At 42.4% G+C, this 18,432-nt stretch overlaps 1 protein-coding gene across 2 annotated transcripts in view; it reads left to right on the top strand.

Moving 5' to 3' along the window:
* Nucleotides 1–18,432, top strand: part of ABCA1 (ATP binding cassette subfamily A member 1) — a 106,060-nt gene that overhangs the window by 77,902 nt on the left and 9,726 nt on the right. For both annotated transcript variants that reach the window (XM_056520190.1, XM_056520198.1), the window contains 22 exons: nt 1,157–1,359; nt 1,590–1,638; nt 1,725–1,838; nt 2,000–2,148; nt 2,651–2,775; nt 4,486–4,584; nt 4,695–4,884; nt 6,752–6,846; nt 6,973–7,005; nt 7,128–7,233; nt 8,096–8,170; nt 8,780–8,949; nt 9,410–9,587; nt 9,699–9,814; nt 10,538–10,682; nt 10,810–10,933; nt 11,380–11,509; nt 11,802–11,922; nt 16,438–16,500; nt 16,850–16,956; nt 17,279–17,420; nt 18,163–18,297. In XM_056520190.1, coding sequence (XP_056376165.1) covers nt 1,157–1,359; nt 1,590–1,638; nt 1,725–1,838; nt 2,000–2,148; nt 2,651–2,775; nt 4,486–4,584; nt 4,695–4,884; nt 6,752–6,846; nt 6,973–7,005; nt 7,128–7,233; nt 8,096–8,170; nt 8,780–8,949; nt 9,410–9,587; nt 9,699–9,814; nt 10,538–10,682; nt 10,810–10,933; nt 11,380–11,509; nt 11,802–11,922; nt 16,438–16,500; nt 16,850–16,956; nt 17,279–17,420; nt 18,163–18,297 — 2,669 coding nt within the window. The remainder of the gene's footprint in view (nt 1–1,156; nt 1,360–1,589; nt 1,639–1,724; nt 1,839–1,999; nt 2,149–2,650; nt 2,776–4,485; nt 4,585–4,694; nt 4,885–6,751; nt 6,847–6,972; nt 7,006–7,127; nt 7,234–8,095; nt 8,171–8,779; nt 8,950–9,409; nt 9,588–9,698; nt 9,815–10,537; nt 10,683–10,809; nt 10,934–11,379; nt 11,510–11,801; nt 11,923–16,437; nt 16,501–16,849; nt 16,957–17,278; nt 17,421–18,162; nt 18,298–18,432) is intronic.

Genomic DNA, 18,432 nt, shown 5'->3' with positions numbered 1-18,432 from the left:
ACTAGAACTAGCGCCTGGGGAGAGAGGACGGAGGCCAGCGCCTGGTGTAATTCTGGGGATGAATGAATCCCAGGTTACCCAGGTCAGACTGTCACCTTAAACAAGCCTTGAGGTATACTGAAATACTAAAACACATGAATTAGATAGAAGTTTGCATTTTAAAGAAACACCTGGCACACTCTATATTGGCACTCTTAATCTAAGGGTACTAGAAGAATTATTTATCACATTTATCAAGAGTTGGATCATGGCCTTTTAAGAGTCACAGTTATAGGTGTGATGGAGAACTACAAAGCTCTGGTAACATGTACATTACAGTGATCCCTCAACTTACAATGGCCTCAACATACAATAGTTTCAACATATAATGGTCTTTTCTAGACCATTGTAACTTGAAACCAGACTCAACATACAATGCTATGGAATCTGCAAAATGTGTCAATGGCTGGAAGAACCGACCAATCAGAATGGGCATTGGCTGTTAAAACCCCTGTATTCATAAAGTGCATACACTGACTGGCTGTCTGGTAGTGCCCCCTACAGTACAGGGAGGTATTACATGTTCTGTGCTACTCTTAACCTGTACCAGGGTTACCTGCTCCTTTGGGCTCCAGGTGGGGGCGGCTCCATTTGACTTTTTTAGGACATTGCGTGTACTGTACAGGACCCTGAAGACACTCCTGTCCTTTACATAGACTAGTGTTTCCCAACGAGGGTGCCTCCAGCTGTTGCAAAACTACAACTCCCAGCATGCCCGGAGTCGTAGTTTTGCAACAGCTGGAGGCACTCTGGTTGGGAAACACTGAAATAGACAGTGATTACAGCTCCCAGCAGATCTTTCTTACTTTTATATGTAAGGATTTGCTTTATATATATATTAGTTATTACTTATTCATCTTTAATCTTCACTTTTTCCTATTTTTGGATGACATTTTGGGGCTTCAGAACCAATTACCAGGTTTCCATAGAGTTATGGTCTCAACGTACAATGGTTTCAACATATAATGGTCGTCCTGGAACCAATTAATATTGTAACTTGAGGGACCACTGTATTAAATATTAATCCTTCGGTACATACATGTACAGGAATTGAACATAAAATTCTGACCACAAGGTTTTGTTTTCCTTTTTTTGTTGTCTTGTATGGGTCTCACAGATGTCTCTGCCATCTCAAACCTCATTCATAAACATGTGCCTGAAGCACGATTTGTTGAAGATATTGGACATGAACTTACCTATGTCTTGCCTTATGAGGCCGCTAAAGAGGGAGCATTTGTTGAGCTTTTCCATGAAATAGATGATCGCTTAATTGACCTTGGCATCTCAAGTTATGGCGTCTCAGATACCACTCTTGAGGAGGTGAGAGCTACATTTTCAGTATTTTATTTTTTTAGTTGATACAGAATCTCAAAGATAGAATTAGGATTTCGGAATATTTGGCATTTGTACCCGTTTATACCTGCTGGCAATTAGAGGAGTTACCAGTAGAACATACAACATAATGGCCTGTTAGCTGTCTGTACTGGCATATCTTACCTGTGATAAAGACAGAAGTCTTCTTATCGTTTTCTGATTGTCTTTTTCTATAGATATTCCTAAAAGTGGCCAATGACACAGGTGTGGATGCAGAGACATCAGGTAAAAAGGAATATGCAGTGCAAGTTTATGACGGATTTGCAGACCATATTTGGTTACTTCATAGATTGCTTTCTTTCATTTCATAGATGGAACACTACCTGCTAGGAGGAAAAGATATGCTTTTGGAGACCACCAGAGCTGCCTACGGCCTTTCACAGAAGATGACAATTTGGAAACCAATGACTCTGATTTGGATCCAGGTATACATTCATTCATACTACACTATATAAACCAAGACATTCAACTCGATTTTAGGCTATTGCAATCCAGTTCACAATATATATATATATATATATATATATAAACACGAAAACCATTGTAACATTGTTTTGTGACTTTTTGTGTGCTTTTCTCCTGGCAGAATCACGGGAGACAGATTTTCTGAGTGGCGTAAATGGAAAAGGGTCCTACCAAATGAAAAGCTGGAGTCTGATGAGGCAGCAGTTTACAGCCTTACTTTGGAAGAGGCTACTCTACGCCAAGCGCAGTAGAAAGGGCTTCTTCGCACAAGTGAGTAAACATTAGTAATTAAATATGATGAAAGCAAGCACAACACAACAGTCCAGCCATGATACATTTGTTAATGTTATGTACATTTGTATGCTCAAGGTATTGGTATAAATATAGAACACTTTAAACAGTAAAGATGCTGTCACCTCTGCTATATTTTGGAATCTGTGTGAGTGACCATCCCAAATGAGACAACTTTGTATCATAATTTAGAGGGTGGGTCTTAGTATGATTCTATTTGAACAGTGTCGATTTGGTGCACAGCGAAAAGTCTCTACTTTTATTTAGCTCCTCCTCCTACGTCTCCATTGCAGTTAACCTCCAATTTGTCTTGACTAAGGTAAATTACTATAACTTCTAGTAAAATTCTGAAAACCAACACACTGGTTGCCTACACACAAACTATTTACATATAGGCTTTAAAACATGTGTTTTGTATTTTCTAAGTGTAGTATGAGACATTACAACCATTTTGAGTAATGCCGTATCCCTCTACTTCCAGATTGTGTTGCCAGCAGTTTTTGTACTTATTGCACTGTTGTTTAGCCTTATTGTGCCACCATTTGGAAAATACCCCAGCCTTGAGATTGAGCCCTGGATGTATGATGAACAATATACCTTTTTTAGGTAGGTCTATTTAAATATCAATATTTGTTTAATCTTTATTTAGATCTACATAACAATAACCCTTATTTAATATCAAAGGGATAGGGACAGAGAGCTGAAAACACCGTTGGACAGCCGATGAGGTATAAAAGCATATTGTACCTTTCCTGGAGAAGATGGCGGTTACCTTCTTCTCCTTTTTATTACTCAGCCAAGTTTCAAGGGGGTGGAGCCAGGCTGCTCAAGGGTCACAACTTGGCATTCTTCCTCGCTTTCCCTAACCTCCCAGCCTTGCCTTTAATGGTGTACAAGGCTGAGCTAACAATCATAGAGGGGCTGGGCGGGTGAGCAAGAAGATGTCCCAGCCTGTGATACTTGAGCAGTTCGGCCCAGCCTTATTGACACTTTGTTGAGAAATAAAAACACCACCAGTTCCAGGAAAGGAATCCTCTTAAGGCTAGGGTCACATGTGCTGTATTTTGCTGCGTATTTGCTGCAGCTGATTTTCCTACCTATTGACTTTAATGGGTAGGTAAAAACAAAGCAGCAAAATACGAATGCCTTTAAAAAAAATACTTGCCTGCCAGGTCTTTTACCACTGTTGTTCCAACACTCGGGGGGTCCACAATGATCATCTCCATACACAGCAAGTAGCTGAAATGCCTGCTTAAAGGGGAACTCCGGAGGAAACAAGTGGAAAACAAATGTTTTCAAATCAACTGGTGCCAGAAAGTTAAACAGATTTGTAAATTACTTCTATTTCAAACTCTGAAGCCTTCCAGTACTTATCAGCTGCTGAATACTACAGATAAATAAGTTCTTTCCAGTCTGACAACAGTGCTCTCTGCTGACTCCTCTGTTCGTGTCAGGAACTGTCCAGATTAGAAGCAAATCCCCATAGAAAACCTCTCCTTCTGTGGACAGTTCCTGACACGGACAGAGGTGTCAGCATAGAGCACTGTGGTCAGGCTGGAACGAACTTCACAAATTTCTCTGAAGTATATCTGTAGTATACAGCAGCTGAAAAGTACTAGAAGGGTTAAGACTTTTTATAGAAGTCATTTACAAATCTGTTTAATTTTATGGCACCAGCTGATATGAAAACTTTTTTTTTCATCGGAGTTCTCCTTTAAGCAATCGCTGGTTGAAGCAGTCATCACTATGACCATTGACTGGCATTGTGTGTGACGAGACAGGACTTGGAAGTGGAGATCAGTGGGCACCCAAAGAGACTTAGAACAGCAGTTGTGGAGAATTGAGCAGGTGAAGAATACTTTTTTTTATTAACCCCGCCTGACTCCTTAAAAAAAAAAAAAAAAAAAAAAATATATATATATATATATATATATATATATATATATATATATTTATATACCGGACTTCCCTTTTAAGCCTCTTAGACTTTTTTCTGTTTAATGAAACGTTGCAAGTTCAAACTAGGATATAAAAGCTTCACTAAAAATAACCACCTTCCATACTCCTATTTCTAGTTGATTTCACTCCTTCATGAGTAATGTTTATTATATACTATTAAGCTTATTAGAGCATAGGATTTATTTAAGGCTCTGATTTCTGGTATGTATTATATCATTAGTCAACAATGTGCCTGTGTGACAGATATGTAGTAGTATATTTATTTGCTAATCCTATTGATAAATGACTTTTAGTCCCAGATAACTGATTTCATGGTGTTATAGTAGCTGCCTCTGACTGTCTATGTGTTGCTCATAGCAATGATGCCCCAGAAGACTCGGACACTCAAGCTCTTTTAAGAGCTTTAATCGTAAAGCCAGGCTTTGGAACAGCATGCATGGATGGATATTCTATTCCGTGAGTATTAGCTTTTGTATTTCACTTGACATTTTGTTGTTTTCAGCTTTACTGGAAAGAAGCTGGAGCTTTGAAACTTAAAGCTAAGAAATATGTATTTTATTTTACAGGGGTGTTCCCTGCTCAGGAGAGGACGAAGTTTGGAGAACTCAGTTTATCTCACAGGCTGTGGAAGACCTTTTTCTAAATGGTAATTGGTCAATGGAAAACCCTTCTCCTGCCTGTGAATGCAGCAGTGAAAATGTAAAGAAGATGCTGCCAGTGTGTCCGCCAGGGGCCGGTGGCCTACCACCTTTTCAGGTACTTCATTTGGTATCCATATAATGTCAACAATGCATAGGAATAAAGAGAACACATTATTTATGGTCATTAGTTGAAACAAAAATAATAAAAAATAAAATAGCATTACATTTCCTTGATAATTTTATCAAATTATAAATATAACAGTATGTTAAATTGATCCCAAAATCTTTACATTGATTCTGAAAGGGAGAGGCAGTGGTTTTGATAACCACTGCACACCAACCTGTATGCAATCTCTAGAGAATTACAAGTTGTAGTACATAGTTAAAGGGGTACTCCACCCCTAGACATCTTATCCCCTATCCAAAGGATAGGGGATAAGATGTCTGATCAGGGGGTCCCGCTGCACCTGTAAGCACTGCAGGAAGCGCTGGAAGCGCTCAGTGTTATGCCTCCTGACCACGGGGATGGTGTATCGTGATGTCACGACTCCGCCCCCGTGTGATGTCACGCCCCGCCCCCTCAATGCAAGTCTATGGGAGGGGGCATCATGCCCCCTCCCATAGACTTGCATTGAGTGGGCGGGGCGTGACGTCACATGGGGCGGAGTTGTGACGTCACGATCTTCCGTCCCCGTGGTCGGGAGCCAGACCCTCCCGCGCTTCCAGAGCAGTAACAGGTGGGTGCTGCATGCTATATTACAGGGGTCCCCAGCGGCGGGGCCCCCACGATCAGACATCTTATCCCCTATGCTTTGGATAGGGAATAAGATGTCTAGGGGTGGAGTACCCCTTTAAAGGGGTATTCCACTGCTGTTAACAGGATAGGGGATAAGTGTCTGATCGCTGTGGATCCATGTATAAAGAACACTTCTTATAATTAATAAAGTAAAATAAATGTCAATAAGATGTCCGTTTAGAGCTGTTATATATAATGTTTAAGATATAAATGTGCAAGTCCTCCTTTTGTACTATATATCGTGAGTTAAAAATCACGTGCAATGTTATTCTGCCTTTTGACCTACTTGAGGTAAAATTGCCTAAGTTTCTATTTAAACAGGATTTAGCACAACCAAGCAAATATTGCTGTGTCTGTTCACTGAAAGTTCCAGGCAGACAGATAACATGCAGGAAATGCATTACATCATATCCTGTTGTGGAGTACATTGTGTAGTGCACGGACTATTCCCTGAACATTTTGGCACAGCAAGCAGGCATCTATTATTAAAGTTCTTCTGTGGAGGCAACTATTGGGGCAATAAATAAATAAAACGTTTTTTCGAATGAAAACTAATATTCTGATATACTGATACTGAGTTCTTGAAGAATTATGGTTTAATTTCATTTTCCACCATAAAATTGTAAAGTTTTTTTATCCTTTCCAGAACAAACCCAACTTGTTTACAAAAAGAGGCATGCCTCGATGCATGTGAACCTTTTCTGGGGCATAAACATGCACGGTTTACTGTTTTTTGGGCGCATTGATTCTAACATCATGAAAACCTTGCCTTGTCTCTTGCCCAGCTTATTAGTTTTAGCACAGGTTTTAAGTGGTGCATCTTCGCAACTTAAAACCTGCAAATCTATTCTATGCATTTTGTAAAAAGTAAACGAAAAAAAGTTTTAAATATCAGTGAATTGTGAAAAGATGAAATGCATTTATTCACGTGTTACAATACACTTTTTCTCATTTATTTTTCATCCCCCCCTTCCCAATATGTTTCATCTTTGCTAACACAAGTTGTAGTAGTGTTGGTTATTTGTTGGATATAACTATGCATGTTGCTAGTGGATGTAAAAATGACATACTATACAGGTGTATATATTCCAAAATGGGAAAAAAAAAAATGTGTATCATACTAGTAAATAAAATACAGTCAGGTATTATTATTATTTATTATTAATTATTGTATTTTTCCATTTAGAAAAAACAAAACACTTCAGACATCCTACAAGATCTTACAGGAAGAAACATATCAGATTATCTAGTAAAGACGTATGCCCAGATTATTGGAAAAAGGTAAATCATATCTTAACTGTAATTTCGATGTACTAAAAATTTTTATCATTAAAATATTTTCAATTTCTACTATACAGAATGTGAAGCCATTTGTAATGCTTCTTTTTTTATTTTTTTATTCTATAGCTTAAAGAATAAGATCTTTGTGAATGAGTTTAGGTAAGTAATTGTACTTACTCATTATTGTGTAGAAGAATGAAAATAAGAATATTCTGTTTATTTCTATTTATCTCTGTTCTATCCTACTAATTAATAAATATATTCACTGCTTGGTTCCTCAGGTATGGTGGTTTCTCCTTGGGTGCAAGCAGCTCCCCGGGATTACCAAAAAGTGAAGATATTTTGGCTTCCATTAAACACATCAAGAAACAATTGGACATAGCAAAGGTATAGCACTCTGAAAAGTTTTTGTGGTCTTCTCAAAGAGGTTTCACTGTGTATTAATGAATACTGAGAGGCTTGGGGGCAGACCAACAGCAGTGTTGATATATTTGTACCAACTCTGGACACCTTTGCATATTTTTTAATACTTAATTTGTTTTAATTATGGCACAAAAACATTTTGTAGCTTCTAGATGGATATCAATACGTGTAGTGTAAAGTCTTCTAAACTGATTAATGACCATGTCAAAAGTCAACTTTGCTGTGGCCATAAATCAGCTTAGAAGAAAACTCCACATAGGAGAGATGAGGGCTGGAAACTGAGCCAGAGTGGCAGCTTGTCCATTGGCCATAGCTTTTAAAGGGTTAGGTTGTTATTGAACTCTTTTGTGTCCATGCCCAGAATGTGTCTTTAAAAAAACAAAAAAAACAAGCCGTACTTACCTTCAGCCGATCCCCTGGTGCCTTCAGTATCCTGTTACCGTCTTCATCTGGGATCCTATTCCTGTTTCTTGTGGCCAACTTGTCACACTGCGGCTCAGCTATTTGCCAGCCACAGCTATGTCCTGATTCAGCCAGTGATGGGTTAAGTGGCAGTATGATGTATTGAGCCCCACCACCAAGATCAGATCGGGCTCTATGCTGATCTGCAATGTGACTTGTCGACCACAAAAAGCAGGAGGACCATAGTGAAGGATGGCAGCAGAATACATATTCAAATGGCGGGATTCTGGGCATGTTTAAAAAATAATAATAATAATTCAGTCCTTGATAACCCCTTTAAATGTAATGTCTAAACACATGTATCATTTTAACAGATCAGAACAGTCTATTAATAGGCATGCCTTGTCTTGTTTTTCCTTCCCAGAATGGGGCTGCTAACCGCTTTCTTGACAGCTTTGGGGCATTTATGAAAGGGCTTGATACAAACGATAATGTAAAGGTAAGTACATATCTCTTTTCATACTTAGGGTACATTCACATGTAAAGGATCTGCTGCATATTTTTGCTGCATTTTTTCTGCAGCTGGGTAGCACAATCAGCTGTACAGAATATACAGCAGATCCTATACATGTGAACATACCCCAAAGCTATTTACTTAATCATTTCACAATTAGGTCCCTGGTTTAGTTCTCACAAATCTGTCTTAATGTTAGCAGATAAAAATGTCTTCATTGATGCACAGCTGGCCCTAGTGGTGGGCAACCCATGCAGTTGCTTAAGGTGTCACTGCTAAAATGTTGTCGTGGGAACCCAGAGCTTTCAGTGTTGAACCCAAACTTAGTGCTTGATCTGGTAACATTCCCTAGTTTATTTATTTGGCATCATATTTATATTATGTGGGCACCCTACAGCAGTATAATATGGATTCTGTAAATGTGAGGTGCTGCACGAGGTGCTACCAACCTGTGGGTGTTCCTGATTCTGTGGCATAATCTGGATAACCCTAAGTAATAGAAGAACTTTTGTCTTCTCCTTCATGTAAACCATGTATTGTTCTGAGTGTGCTACAACAATCTTGGATGAGGACTGTATGTCTGTATATTTTTAGGTGTGGTTTAACAATAAAGGCTGGCATGCTGTTGGGGCTTTCCTAAATGTGATGAACAATGCCATCCTCCGCGCTAGACTTCCTGAGGGAAAGGATCCTGCCAAATTTGGGATTACAGCCTTCAACCATCCTTTAAACCTCACCAAAGAACAACTATCTGAGGTTGCACTGTAAGTACTGCCTGTGATATTACTGACAAATATACACGTAATGTCAATAAGAAAGGGTTTACTCCACGACTTGGCCTTCCATTTCAAAATAGTTTGGCAGCATATACCAGCATGGAGAGCCTCAGACCCCATTTACTTTAATGACCTGAACATAGCGCGTATACAAGTTTTTACTTGGACTCAGAAGCATGGTTTGCTGTGTTTTTGTGTCCAAGTAAAAACTTGTGTACGTGCGGGACATGAGCTAAACATGGTAACTAGATGACAACATTCAGGCCATTGAAGTAAATGGGGTTTGAGTCACTCCACGCAGATATATATTTTGCCAGCCACTTTTGACAGGTTGTTGACGTATACATGCATTGGCGGGCCAAATCGTGTGAACGAGCCCTAGGCTGTAGATTTGGAATGATTTTTGATAAATGACTCATTCTTATTTTCTCTTCTGTGTATTCCACAGGATGACCACATCGGTGGATGTCTTGGTATCCATCTGCGTTATTTTTGCCATGTCATTCGTGCCAGCCAGCTTTGTAGTTTTCCTGATCCAGGAGAGAGTGAGCAAAGCCAAACATTTGCAGTGTATTAGTGGAGTGAAGCCTGTGATCTACTGGCTGGCCAACTTTGTGTGGGATATGGTAAGAAAAGTAAAGTTGTCACTTACGCTCTGCATTTTTCTATGCAGGATATGAAATATGTACCACATAACAGATCCAAACTAATGTGTTATGTCTTATTTCTCCTTCCAGTGTAACTATATTGTGCCAGCAACATTGGTCATAATAATATTCATCTGCTTCCAGCAGGACTCCTATGTATCTTCTTCTAACTTACCAGTGCTTGCACTTTTACTTTTGTTGTATGGGTAAGACATTTTATTTGTTGTATATTTAATACACAAAGTATTTGTACTTGTATGGCTTATTATTCTAAGTACATCTTTTATGGGGCAGATTTACTAAAAACCAATGTTTTACACACCGGTCTTTAGCTAATCTGCAGTGGAGTACTCTGCTCCTCATTTAATAACAGATGCAGACATCTTATCTTGGAAGGTCATGCTCCTTGGCACTAAACCCCAACCACTTACTTAAAATAGGTAAGGGCTGTGTAGGAAAAAAAAGCATTTTTGATAAATTCTCCATGTGTATCAGAAGTGCTCGATCAGAGCATATCTTTAGAGCCCCTACTATGATCGGTTTTCATCCCTGTTACTGTGCTGTTGGTGATGTTAAAGGGGTGTCCAGGAATAAAAAAAAAGGCCTTTTTCCTTCAAAGACCTCTCCCTGGCTGTCTCCAGGTTGGGTGTGGTTCTGCAGCTCATTTCCATTGAAGTGAATGGAGCCAAATTGTAAAACCACACCCTAAGTGGAGACAGACAGGGAGAGGTCTTTGAAAAAAAAAAAAGGCCTGTTTTTTTTTTATTCCTGGACAACCCCTTTATCAAGCAAGTTGTGTGTAGGCACCCACGTATCTGTACTCAGGGAGCATTTTGTTTTTAGCATGAATTCATTATAATTATTATTATGTATCATATTACACAGGCTGATAGTCCAAATAGATTACTAATAATCGGTTTATCTCATAGGTGGTCCATAACTCCTCTGATGTACCCAGCTTCCTTCCTTTTTAAGATACCCAGCACAGCCTATGTGGTGTTAACAAGTGTTAATCTTTTCATTGGGATCAATGGCAGCGTGGCCACATTTGTACTTGAACTTTTTACAAATAATGTAAGTATATAATTCTTTCATCATGTACTTTTTTCAATACATTTTTTTCAATACAATCAGTATGGTGACAGAATATTACATGACTACTTACATGATCTTTATATAAAAAGCTGTTATTTCTTTCCAGAAACTGAACAACATCAATGATATTTTGAAATCGGTGCTGCTTATATTTCCTCATTTCTGTCTGGGAAGAGGTCTGATTGATATGGTCAAGAATCAGGCCATGGCCGACGCTTTAGAAAGATTTGGTAAGTAGTCCTGTTTACTGTCTTTAAAGGGTTTCCTGGGACTTTTATATTGATAGCCTATCAATATTAAATAACTGGGGATCTAACTCCTGGCATCCCTGCTGATCGGTTGATTGAAGAGGCCATGTAGCTTGTGGCCTCTTCATTTCCTAAGGATTGGCCATCAATATAACAATTTTGGAAAACCCCTCTCATATAGTAGGTTATAACTGAACATAATCAAGGCCTTATTTGTAAGACTTATTTGTAAGTCCATATTATGGATGAAAGTCCCAGCTCAACCACAGATCTAATGATTTCAACTAACAGTGTCATAGATCAAGCTATCTATTCATGTTTCTAGACTGGCAGTTGGGCATGGACTTGCATCCATACTAAGACCCAAACGTGTATGTATTATAGACATGTAAATGGGGCCTAACTGTGGACCTTCTCTGTCTTTTCAGGAGAAAATCGCTTTGTCTCTCCTATGTCCTGGGATCTGGTTGGGAGAAATCTTTTTGCCATGGCTGTAGAAGGAGTGGTGTTCTTTGTTATAACTCTGTTGATTCAGTATCGCTTTTTCATCAATCCAAGGTAGGTGACTATTTCAAGTCATTGACTTCTAACTTTGCCTCCTGTGGACTCTGTAGATATTCCTGCATCATTTATTTATATAAAAAGAAAGTGCGTTTGAATAAAGCTAAGCTTTCTATCTGTTATAGACTGTGAAATATGATTTTAAGCACATACACTATTTCAGGAAATGCTAGAGGGAATAGGAGGCATTAGAAATTTGATAGGTTCCCTGCATTATAATACAGACTCATGAATGTGGCTCAAAAGGTAAAAGTAACTGATCATCTAACAAGAGCCTGTTTCTCTTCAGGCCAGTGACTGCAAAGCTTCCTCCAGTAATTGATGAGGATGAAGACGTGGCAAGGGAGCGGCAGCGAATAATGAATGAAGGGGGTCGAAGTGACATCTTAGAAGTCAAAGGACTGACAAAGGTATGGACATGCTCCCACCTGTTTAGTATGGTGATGCTCCCTTTCGGCTGACTCGTGATCAGTATTTTCCCTCGGGCACATAACCGGCAAGCGTCACACCTGCTCCACATCATACTATGAATTTAAGTCTTGGAGACAGCAAGACCATACCTAATACATTTTTGGAATATTTCTATTATGGCTCAAGTTGGCATTCACAGCTAAAAGTTATGAATGCATATTTATAATCTGTTTCCCTGCAAGTTAACAGGTTACTACACTTTTCAATGTGTACTTTATTGTATTGCATTGCAGTGCTGTCCAAGGAAATAATTTTGGGCTAGAAGTGCTATTATTTGTAGTCAAAATGTTTGTTTTTGCAGCAGCAGTGATGTGTAATATACAGGATAGAAAAGAGAATGCAGAAAACTGCTGGATGACCCCTGTCCATATGTCTTTTCTTGAGCGCTTCACTGGGGGACACAGGGCCATGGGTATATGCTGCTTGCTGCTAGGAGGCTGACACTATGCAAAAAAAACAAAAGAAAGTCTGTTCCTCCCGGTGTTTCTCTCCCCCCCCCCCACCCTCCCCCTTCTTCATTCTATGGAACTACAGCGTGCGCTCTGGGTGTCAGCACTCTGCCCATTCCTGGAGTTGCGCATGTTGCAGGGGTCAACTGGTCTCTCCTTCCCTGCTCCTGGCCCAGCATGGACCTGGCTGTATCCACAGTCCAGACCTGCTGTTCATCTCAGCATCTCTGCCGGTCATCCTGCTGCTGCTGTCTGCTCCAGCTGTACCACCAGTAACCTGCTTCTCTCCAGACACAGGAGCCTGGGTGAGATCACTCCTTGTCTGTCTGGCTGTCTGACATACTAGTGCCTTTATTTTATGTCCGACCCCAGACCCGACGCCCAACCCCCCCTCCCCTCCCTCCGGCGGCAGGCGGTTCCTGCGCTGGTCACTTATTATTCTTGGTCAGGCTGTAGAACCAAAATGCCATGCGGTTCCTCTGAGCCTACCTGTCCACCCTGTGTGTCCCTGCAGCCCAGTCCTCCCCTGACCAACGTGCAGGATGGTCCACCGGACTTCGGGAGGTCTGATCCCGCTCCTGAGTGGGTCTCCTCTCTTTCTCTCAGACAATCTTCAATTTGGCCAGTGTCTCCCAGGAGGTGGTCTCTGCCTTGGGGCGGTCCTCCTTACGTTCGTCTCCTAGGTAGACGACAGTGGAACGTCCCCGCCGCCATCCCCGTGCGGGTTGCCTTTCCTCCGTTTCCTCCCCTGAGTCAGGCCGCGTGGGGTCCTCTCACTGCCACTCCCGCTTTCTCTCCACCTCCTCCAGGCGCCACCGCAACCGGTCACACATTGTCTGCTCCCGGGCTCCTCGCCCCCGCTCCCAGTCCACCTTCACCCGTTCCAGAACGCCTACGGTGGGCTCCTGGTCCCCAGGGGAGATTGTGGACTCTGATCCGGATCCTCCCTCTGACTCGGAAGAGACTTCCCATATGTCAGATATGGTGGACAGTCTGGTGTCGGCGGTCAGGGACACCTTCCACCTACAGGACCCAGGAACTTCAGGCACAGTCCCCTAGGCTAAGTTTCAACTTGTTTTTTTTTCTGGCAGTTTTTGGAAAACTGCCACTGCAGTTTTTGAGCCAAAGTCAGGCATGGATCCATAAGGGAGGAGAAGTGTCAGTCCTTCCTTTATATGTCCTCTTCCTTTTTGAAAACACTTCTGGCTTTGGCTCAAAAACTGCAGTGGCAGTATTACAAAAACTGCCAGGAAAAAAAACAAGTGGAAACTTAGCCTTACTGAGCTTCCTTTTCTGGGGTCTCGTCTCTTTGGTAAATGCCTAGATGAGATCATCTCTGAGGCCACAAGGGTCAAGAGTTCCCTCTTAGCCCAAAATCGTCCACGCCGTTCGGACTCGCGGCAGAAGACTTCCTCCTTTCACCCCTTTCGTTTCTCGGGCCATCCAGACAAACTGGCAGCCACACAGGATAGGAGGGCACCATCTTTCAAGAATCGTCCCTCCTGGAAGTGGGGGCCCCGTTCCAACCGCCCCTCTTCCAAATCCAGGACTCGCAAGCCTTCCACTGCCTGAGGGTGCACCCCATCTTAGCCTTCTCCTCGGGTGGGTGGTCGCCTGTCCCTCTTTCAGGGCGTTTGCCTGGCGCAAGTTCAGGATGCTTGAGTTCAAGAGGTCGTGTCCCAGGGCTATCGAATAGAATTCTCTGTTATTCCGGTTCCGCCCCCCTCGATCTCCCACTCTTGCTGCAGCTTTTCAGGTGGCCCTTCGCACCCTCCTGTCCCAGGGAGTGATCGTGCCGGTCCCTCCTCGGGAATGGTTTTCAGGGTTCTACTCCAATCTCTTCGTAGTTCCCAAGAAGGATGGCACTGTCCGAGCCATTCTCGATTTTAAAGCTTCTGAATCTTCATGTGCGGCTTTGGCATGTCCGGATGGAATCCCTGCGGTCAGTAGCCGCCTCCATAAATCTGGGGGAGTTCCTCTCTTCCGTGGACATACGGGAGGCCTACTTGCACCTCCCTATCTTTTCGGCCCACCTGCGGTTTCTCAGGTTTGCTGTTCCTGCGTGTCATTTTCAGTTTGTCACCCTGCCCTTCGGGCTGGCGACTGCGCCCCGAGTCTTCACCAAAACACTGGCGGCAGTGGTTGCTCTCCTCCACTCTCAGGGTGTATCGGTTCTCCCCTATCTGGACAACCTACTCATCAAGGTGCCCTCCCTGGAGCAGAATCGGATCAGTCTCAACATCACTCTGCAGGCCCTCTTCAGTTTCGGTTGGATCATCAACCGCGCAAAATCCAACCTATCTCCGTCCCAATCCCTGACCTTTATCAGGATCGGCTTCAACACGGCAGTGACTCTCCTTACTGTTTGGGAGGACAAGCTCCGGGAGCTGTTGGGGATTCGCTTGCTTCGGTGACCAGGTCTGATTCCTGTCCGTGTCTGCATGTCTGTTCTTGACAAGATGGTAGCTTCAATGGTCCTCTTTGCCCAATTTTGGTACCGTTTTCTCCAGTGGGCCATCCTCTCTCAGTGGGACAAATCCCCCTTGTCTGTCCACCACGGGATCCGGCTTCCGGTCCCAGTTCGCCGATCCCTCCTTTGGTGGCTTCGGTCTCCTTTCCTCTGAGAAGGTCGCTCCTTCCTGCATCTCCATTCTGACCATGAACATGAGTCTCCTCGGCTGGGGAGGTGTCTTCCGGGACAAAACGGTCCAGGGTCATAGGACCCCGTCGGAGTCTGGCCGCCCCATCAATGTCCTGGAGCTCCGTGCAATCTTCCTGTGCTTTCTTCACTGGAGTCGCCTGCTTCGGGGACCTTCCGGTATGGGTGTAGACAGACAATGCCACCGCCGTGGCATACATCAATCGCCAGGGTGGCACCCGCAGCTCGGCGGCCATGACGGAGGTGTCGAGGATCCTCTCCTGGGCGGAACTTCACTTTCCAGCCATATCGGCGGTGCACATTGCTGGGATCGACAATTGGGAAGCGGACTTTCTTAGTCGCTCCACAGCCGACCTGGGCGAGTGGTCCCTTCACCCGGAGGTCTTCGCTCTAATCTGTCACTGCTGGGGAACTCCAGACATGGATCTCTCCGTGTCATGCCAGAACAGGAAAGTCACACTCTTCGATTCCAGGTCATGGGATCAACAGGCATTGGCAGTAGACGCGCTCATGGTCCCTTGGACCCCCTTCGCTCTCCCCTACCTCTTTCCTCTGCTTCCACTTCTTCCCAGGGTTGTCCGGAAGCTAAAGGCGGAGGGCGTCTCAGCGATTCCGGTGGCCCCGGATTGGACTCGTCGCGTGTGGTACGCGGACGTGGTCAGTCTCGTGGCAGACGTTCCCTTCCGTCTTCCGGATCTTCCAAACCTCCTCCCAAGAACCCCTCTGCCACCCTAACTTACCTCCGCTGTGTTTGATGGCGTGTTGGTTGAAACCGCGGTTTTGTGGGCTCAGGGATTCTCTACCAGTGTGATCGGGACTATGCTCTGTGCCCAGAAGCTCTCGTCCGCCATGATATACCACTGTACCTGACAGGCCTATTTCCGCTGGTGTAAGGTTTGTTCTCTCTCTCTCTCTCCCACCTCTTTTTCTTTGCCGAATCTCTTGTCCTTTTTGCAATCGGGACTGGAAACGCGCCTTGCCCTCAGTTCCATCTAGGGGGCAGGTTTCGGCACTTTCTGTCCTCTTCCACTGCCCCCTTGTGTCTGACCTCCATGTGCTCACTTTTTTTCAGGGTGTGGCTCACGAGGTCCCTCCGTTCCGGTCCCCCACTGCAGTTCGGGACCTCAAACTCGTTTTGGATGCTCTGCAGGGCACTCCATTTGAGCGTTTTTGAGCCTTCCTTTCCTGGAAGGTGGCCTTCCTTGTCGCAGTCACGTCCATTCACCGTGTGTCTGAATTGGTTGCCCTCTCTTGCCGTTCCCCCAGCTACATATATTACTGTATGTTAGAGAATTTGTTTGACACATTTTAGACTTTGTGGTAATCAATAACTTTTTTTTTTTCAGATCTACAGAATGAAAAGAAAGCCAGCTGTTGATAGACTGTGTGTGGGAATACCCCCAGGAGAGGTACCGGTCCACTCCATGAATGATTAATATGTCAATCCATCTACAATACATTTCTGATACTCATATTTAGAACACTTCTTTATTATTTACTATTATAATATTTTTAATTCATGCAACATATATATCTCATTAACAAGGTCTGTACATACAGTAGATTAAAACATTACATGAAAAAATGAATTTCCTTATTCAAGATAATTGTATAATATGAACATCCTAGGATACAACATATTATCTGTACAGTTTCAATAAACAAAAGGCACAATATTATTTACAATAATATTATTGTTATTATTATCATTACCATGACTGTTTGCAAGAATCATAACTTTTATTTACTTTATTGTAGTGTTTTGGCCTGCTGGGCGTTAATGGTGCCGGTAAGACTACCACATTCAAAATGCTCACTGGAGATACAGATGTGACTGCTGGGGAAGCCTTTCTGAAGGGAAACAGGTGAGCTTCTTGTTACACAGGTAGCATAGCATATGTTTTAATCTGCATGTAGTAATCTTTTATAGTGAAAATGTCAAGGTTTTTATACAAATAGCATTTTATAAGATATTAACCTTAAGAGTCAGCTTTGGTCAATTAAGGCCAACCCTTCCCCCCATTAATGTCCTCAACAAAGAGGGGCTGACCACCAATGTTATTTTCTGTCTTATGTGATTGACATGTCCAGAAAAATGACATCATTATAGCTTAAAATGTCTGCGCTTAATGTGCCAGAAGCTTAAAGATATAATTGTAGTAATGATCATATATTTATATTTTGCAGTATCTTGTCTAATATTCACGAAGTCCATCAGAATATGGGGTACTGTCCTCAGTTTGATGCCATCAATGAACTATTGACAGGCCGGGAGCATCTGGAGTTATATGCCCTTTTGCGTGGAGTGCCTGAAAAGGAAGTTTGCAAGGTAAGGTTTCATGTGCCCTTTGGCATGCATTTACTAGGGTATTTCTGGGATTTCTCTGTCTGAACTTGGCCAAAAACCAAAACACATTTATTATGCCATTACCCCTAAAAGCATTTTCTGATACTACATCCACGTTAAAATTCACTGGGCACCCGAAAGAGGGGCATGCAGCAGAGTATGCGATTAGCTAGATATATTTAAAGGAGTTATTCAGAGAAAGGTGCCCAGGCTGCCTGCTATAAAAATAGCAGTCAATGCTGCACTGGGTTTCCAGCGCTCTCCTCTTTGGGCTGCTGGGGACCAATATATCAATTGATGCTCAGCCAGTCACTGGCTGTAGTGGTGTATTGCCTGAAACAGTGACTGATTGAGCTGCAATAGACATATTTGGCCCAGCCCCGGTGCTGCACTCCTCTTCCTGGTACTGGAGCCCAATACATCCAATTACTGGCAAGACACCGCTGCGGCCAGTGATTGGCTGAGCGACAATTGAAATATCTGATCCCAACACCCAAAAGAGGAGAGCAAAAGGTATGTTTAGTATTTACAGTATATTTTGACAGACATTATTAAATTTTTTTTTTTTTTTCTTAGTGGAAATTTTATTTATTTTTATTTTAGTTTAAGGTTGATCAGTGATAATTTATTTTTTAATAATTTTTTGTATTATAACTATTTAATTAAGAATCCATCCATCAGTGTGCCAGCAGTGGAACGTTAAGTGTCTTGATCTTTGTGTTAGGTTGCTGAATGGGCTGTGCGAAAACTAGGCTTAGTGAAATACTCAGACAGATGCGCAGGAGGCTATAGTGGAGGAAACAGGCGTAAATTATCTACAGCTATTGCCCTAATAGGAGGACCGCCAGTAGTCTTTCTGGTAAGTTTCCAATGCATCAGTATTTTGTTTATTTGTCTACCTGGTATTTGTCTGCCTCTTGTATCAGTTTTATCAACAATATTTATGGATATGAAACATAATCCTGAACTTGATGCTATATTTACATAGCTTTTA

The sequence above is a fragment of the Hyla sarda genome, chromosome 1 (assembly GCF_029499605.1).
Source record: "Hyla sarda isolate aHylSar1 chromosome 1, aHylSar1.hap1, whole genome shotgun sequence".
NCBI lineage: Eukaryota > Metazoa > Chordata > Amphibia > Anura > Hylidae > Hyla > Hyla sarda.
This window is presented reverse-complemented; position numbering and strand designations above follow the sequence as displayed.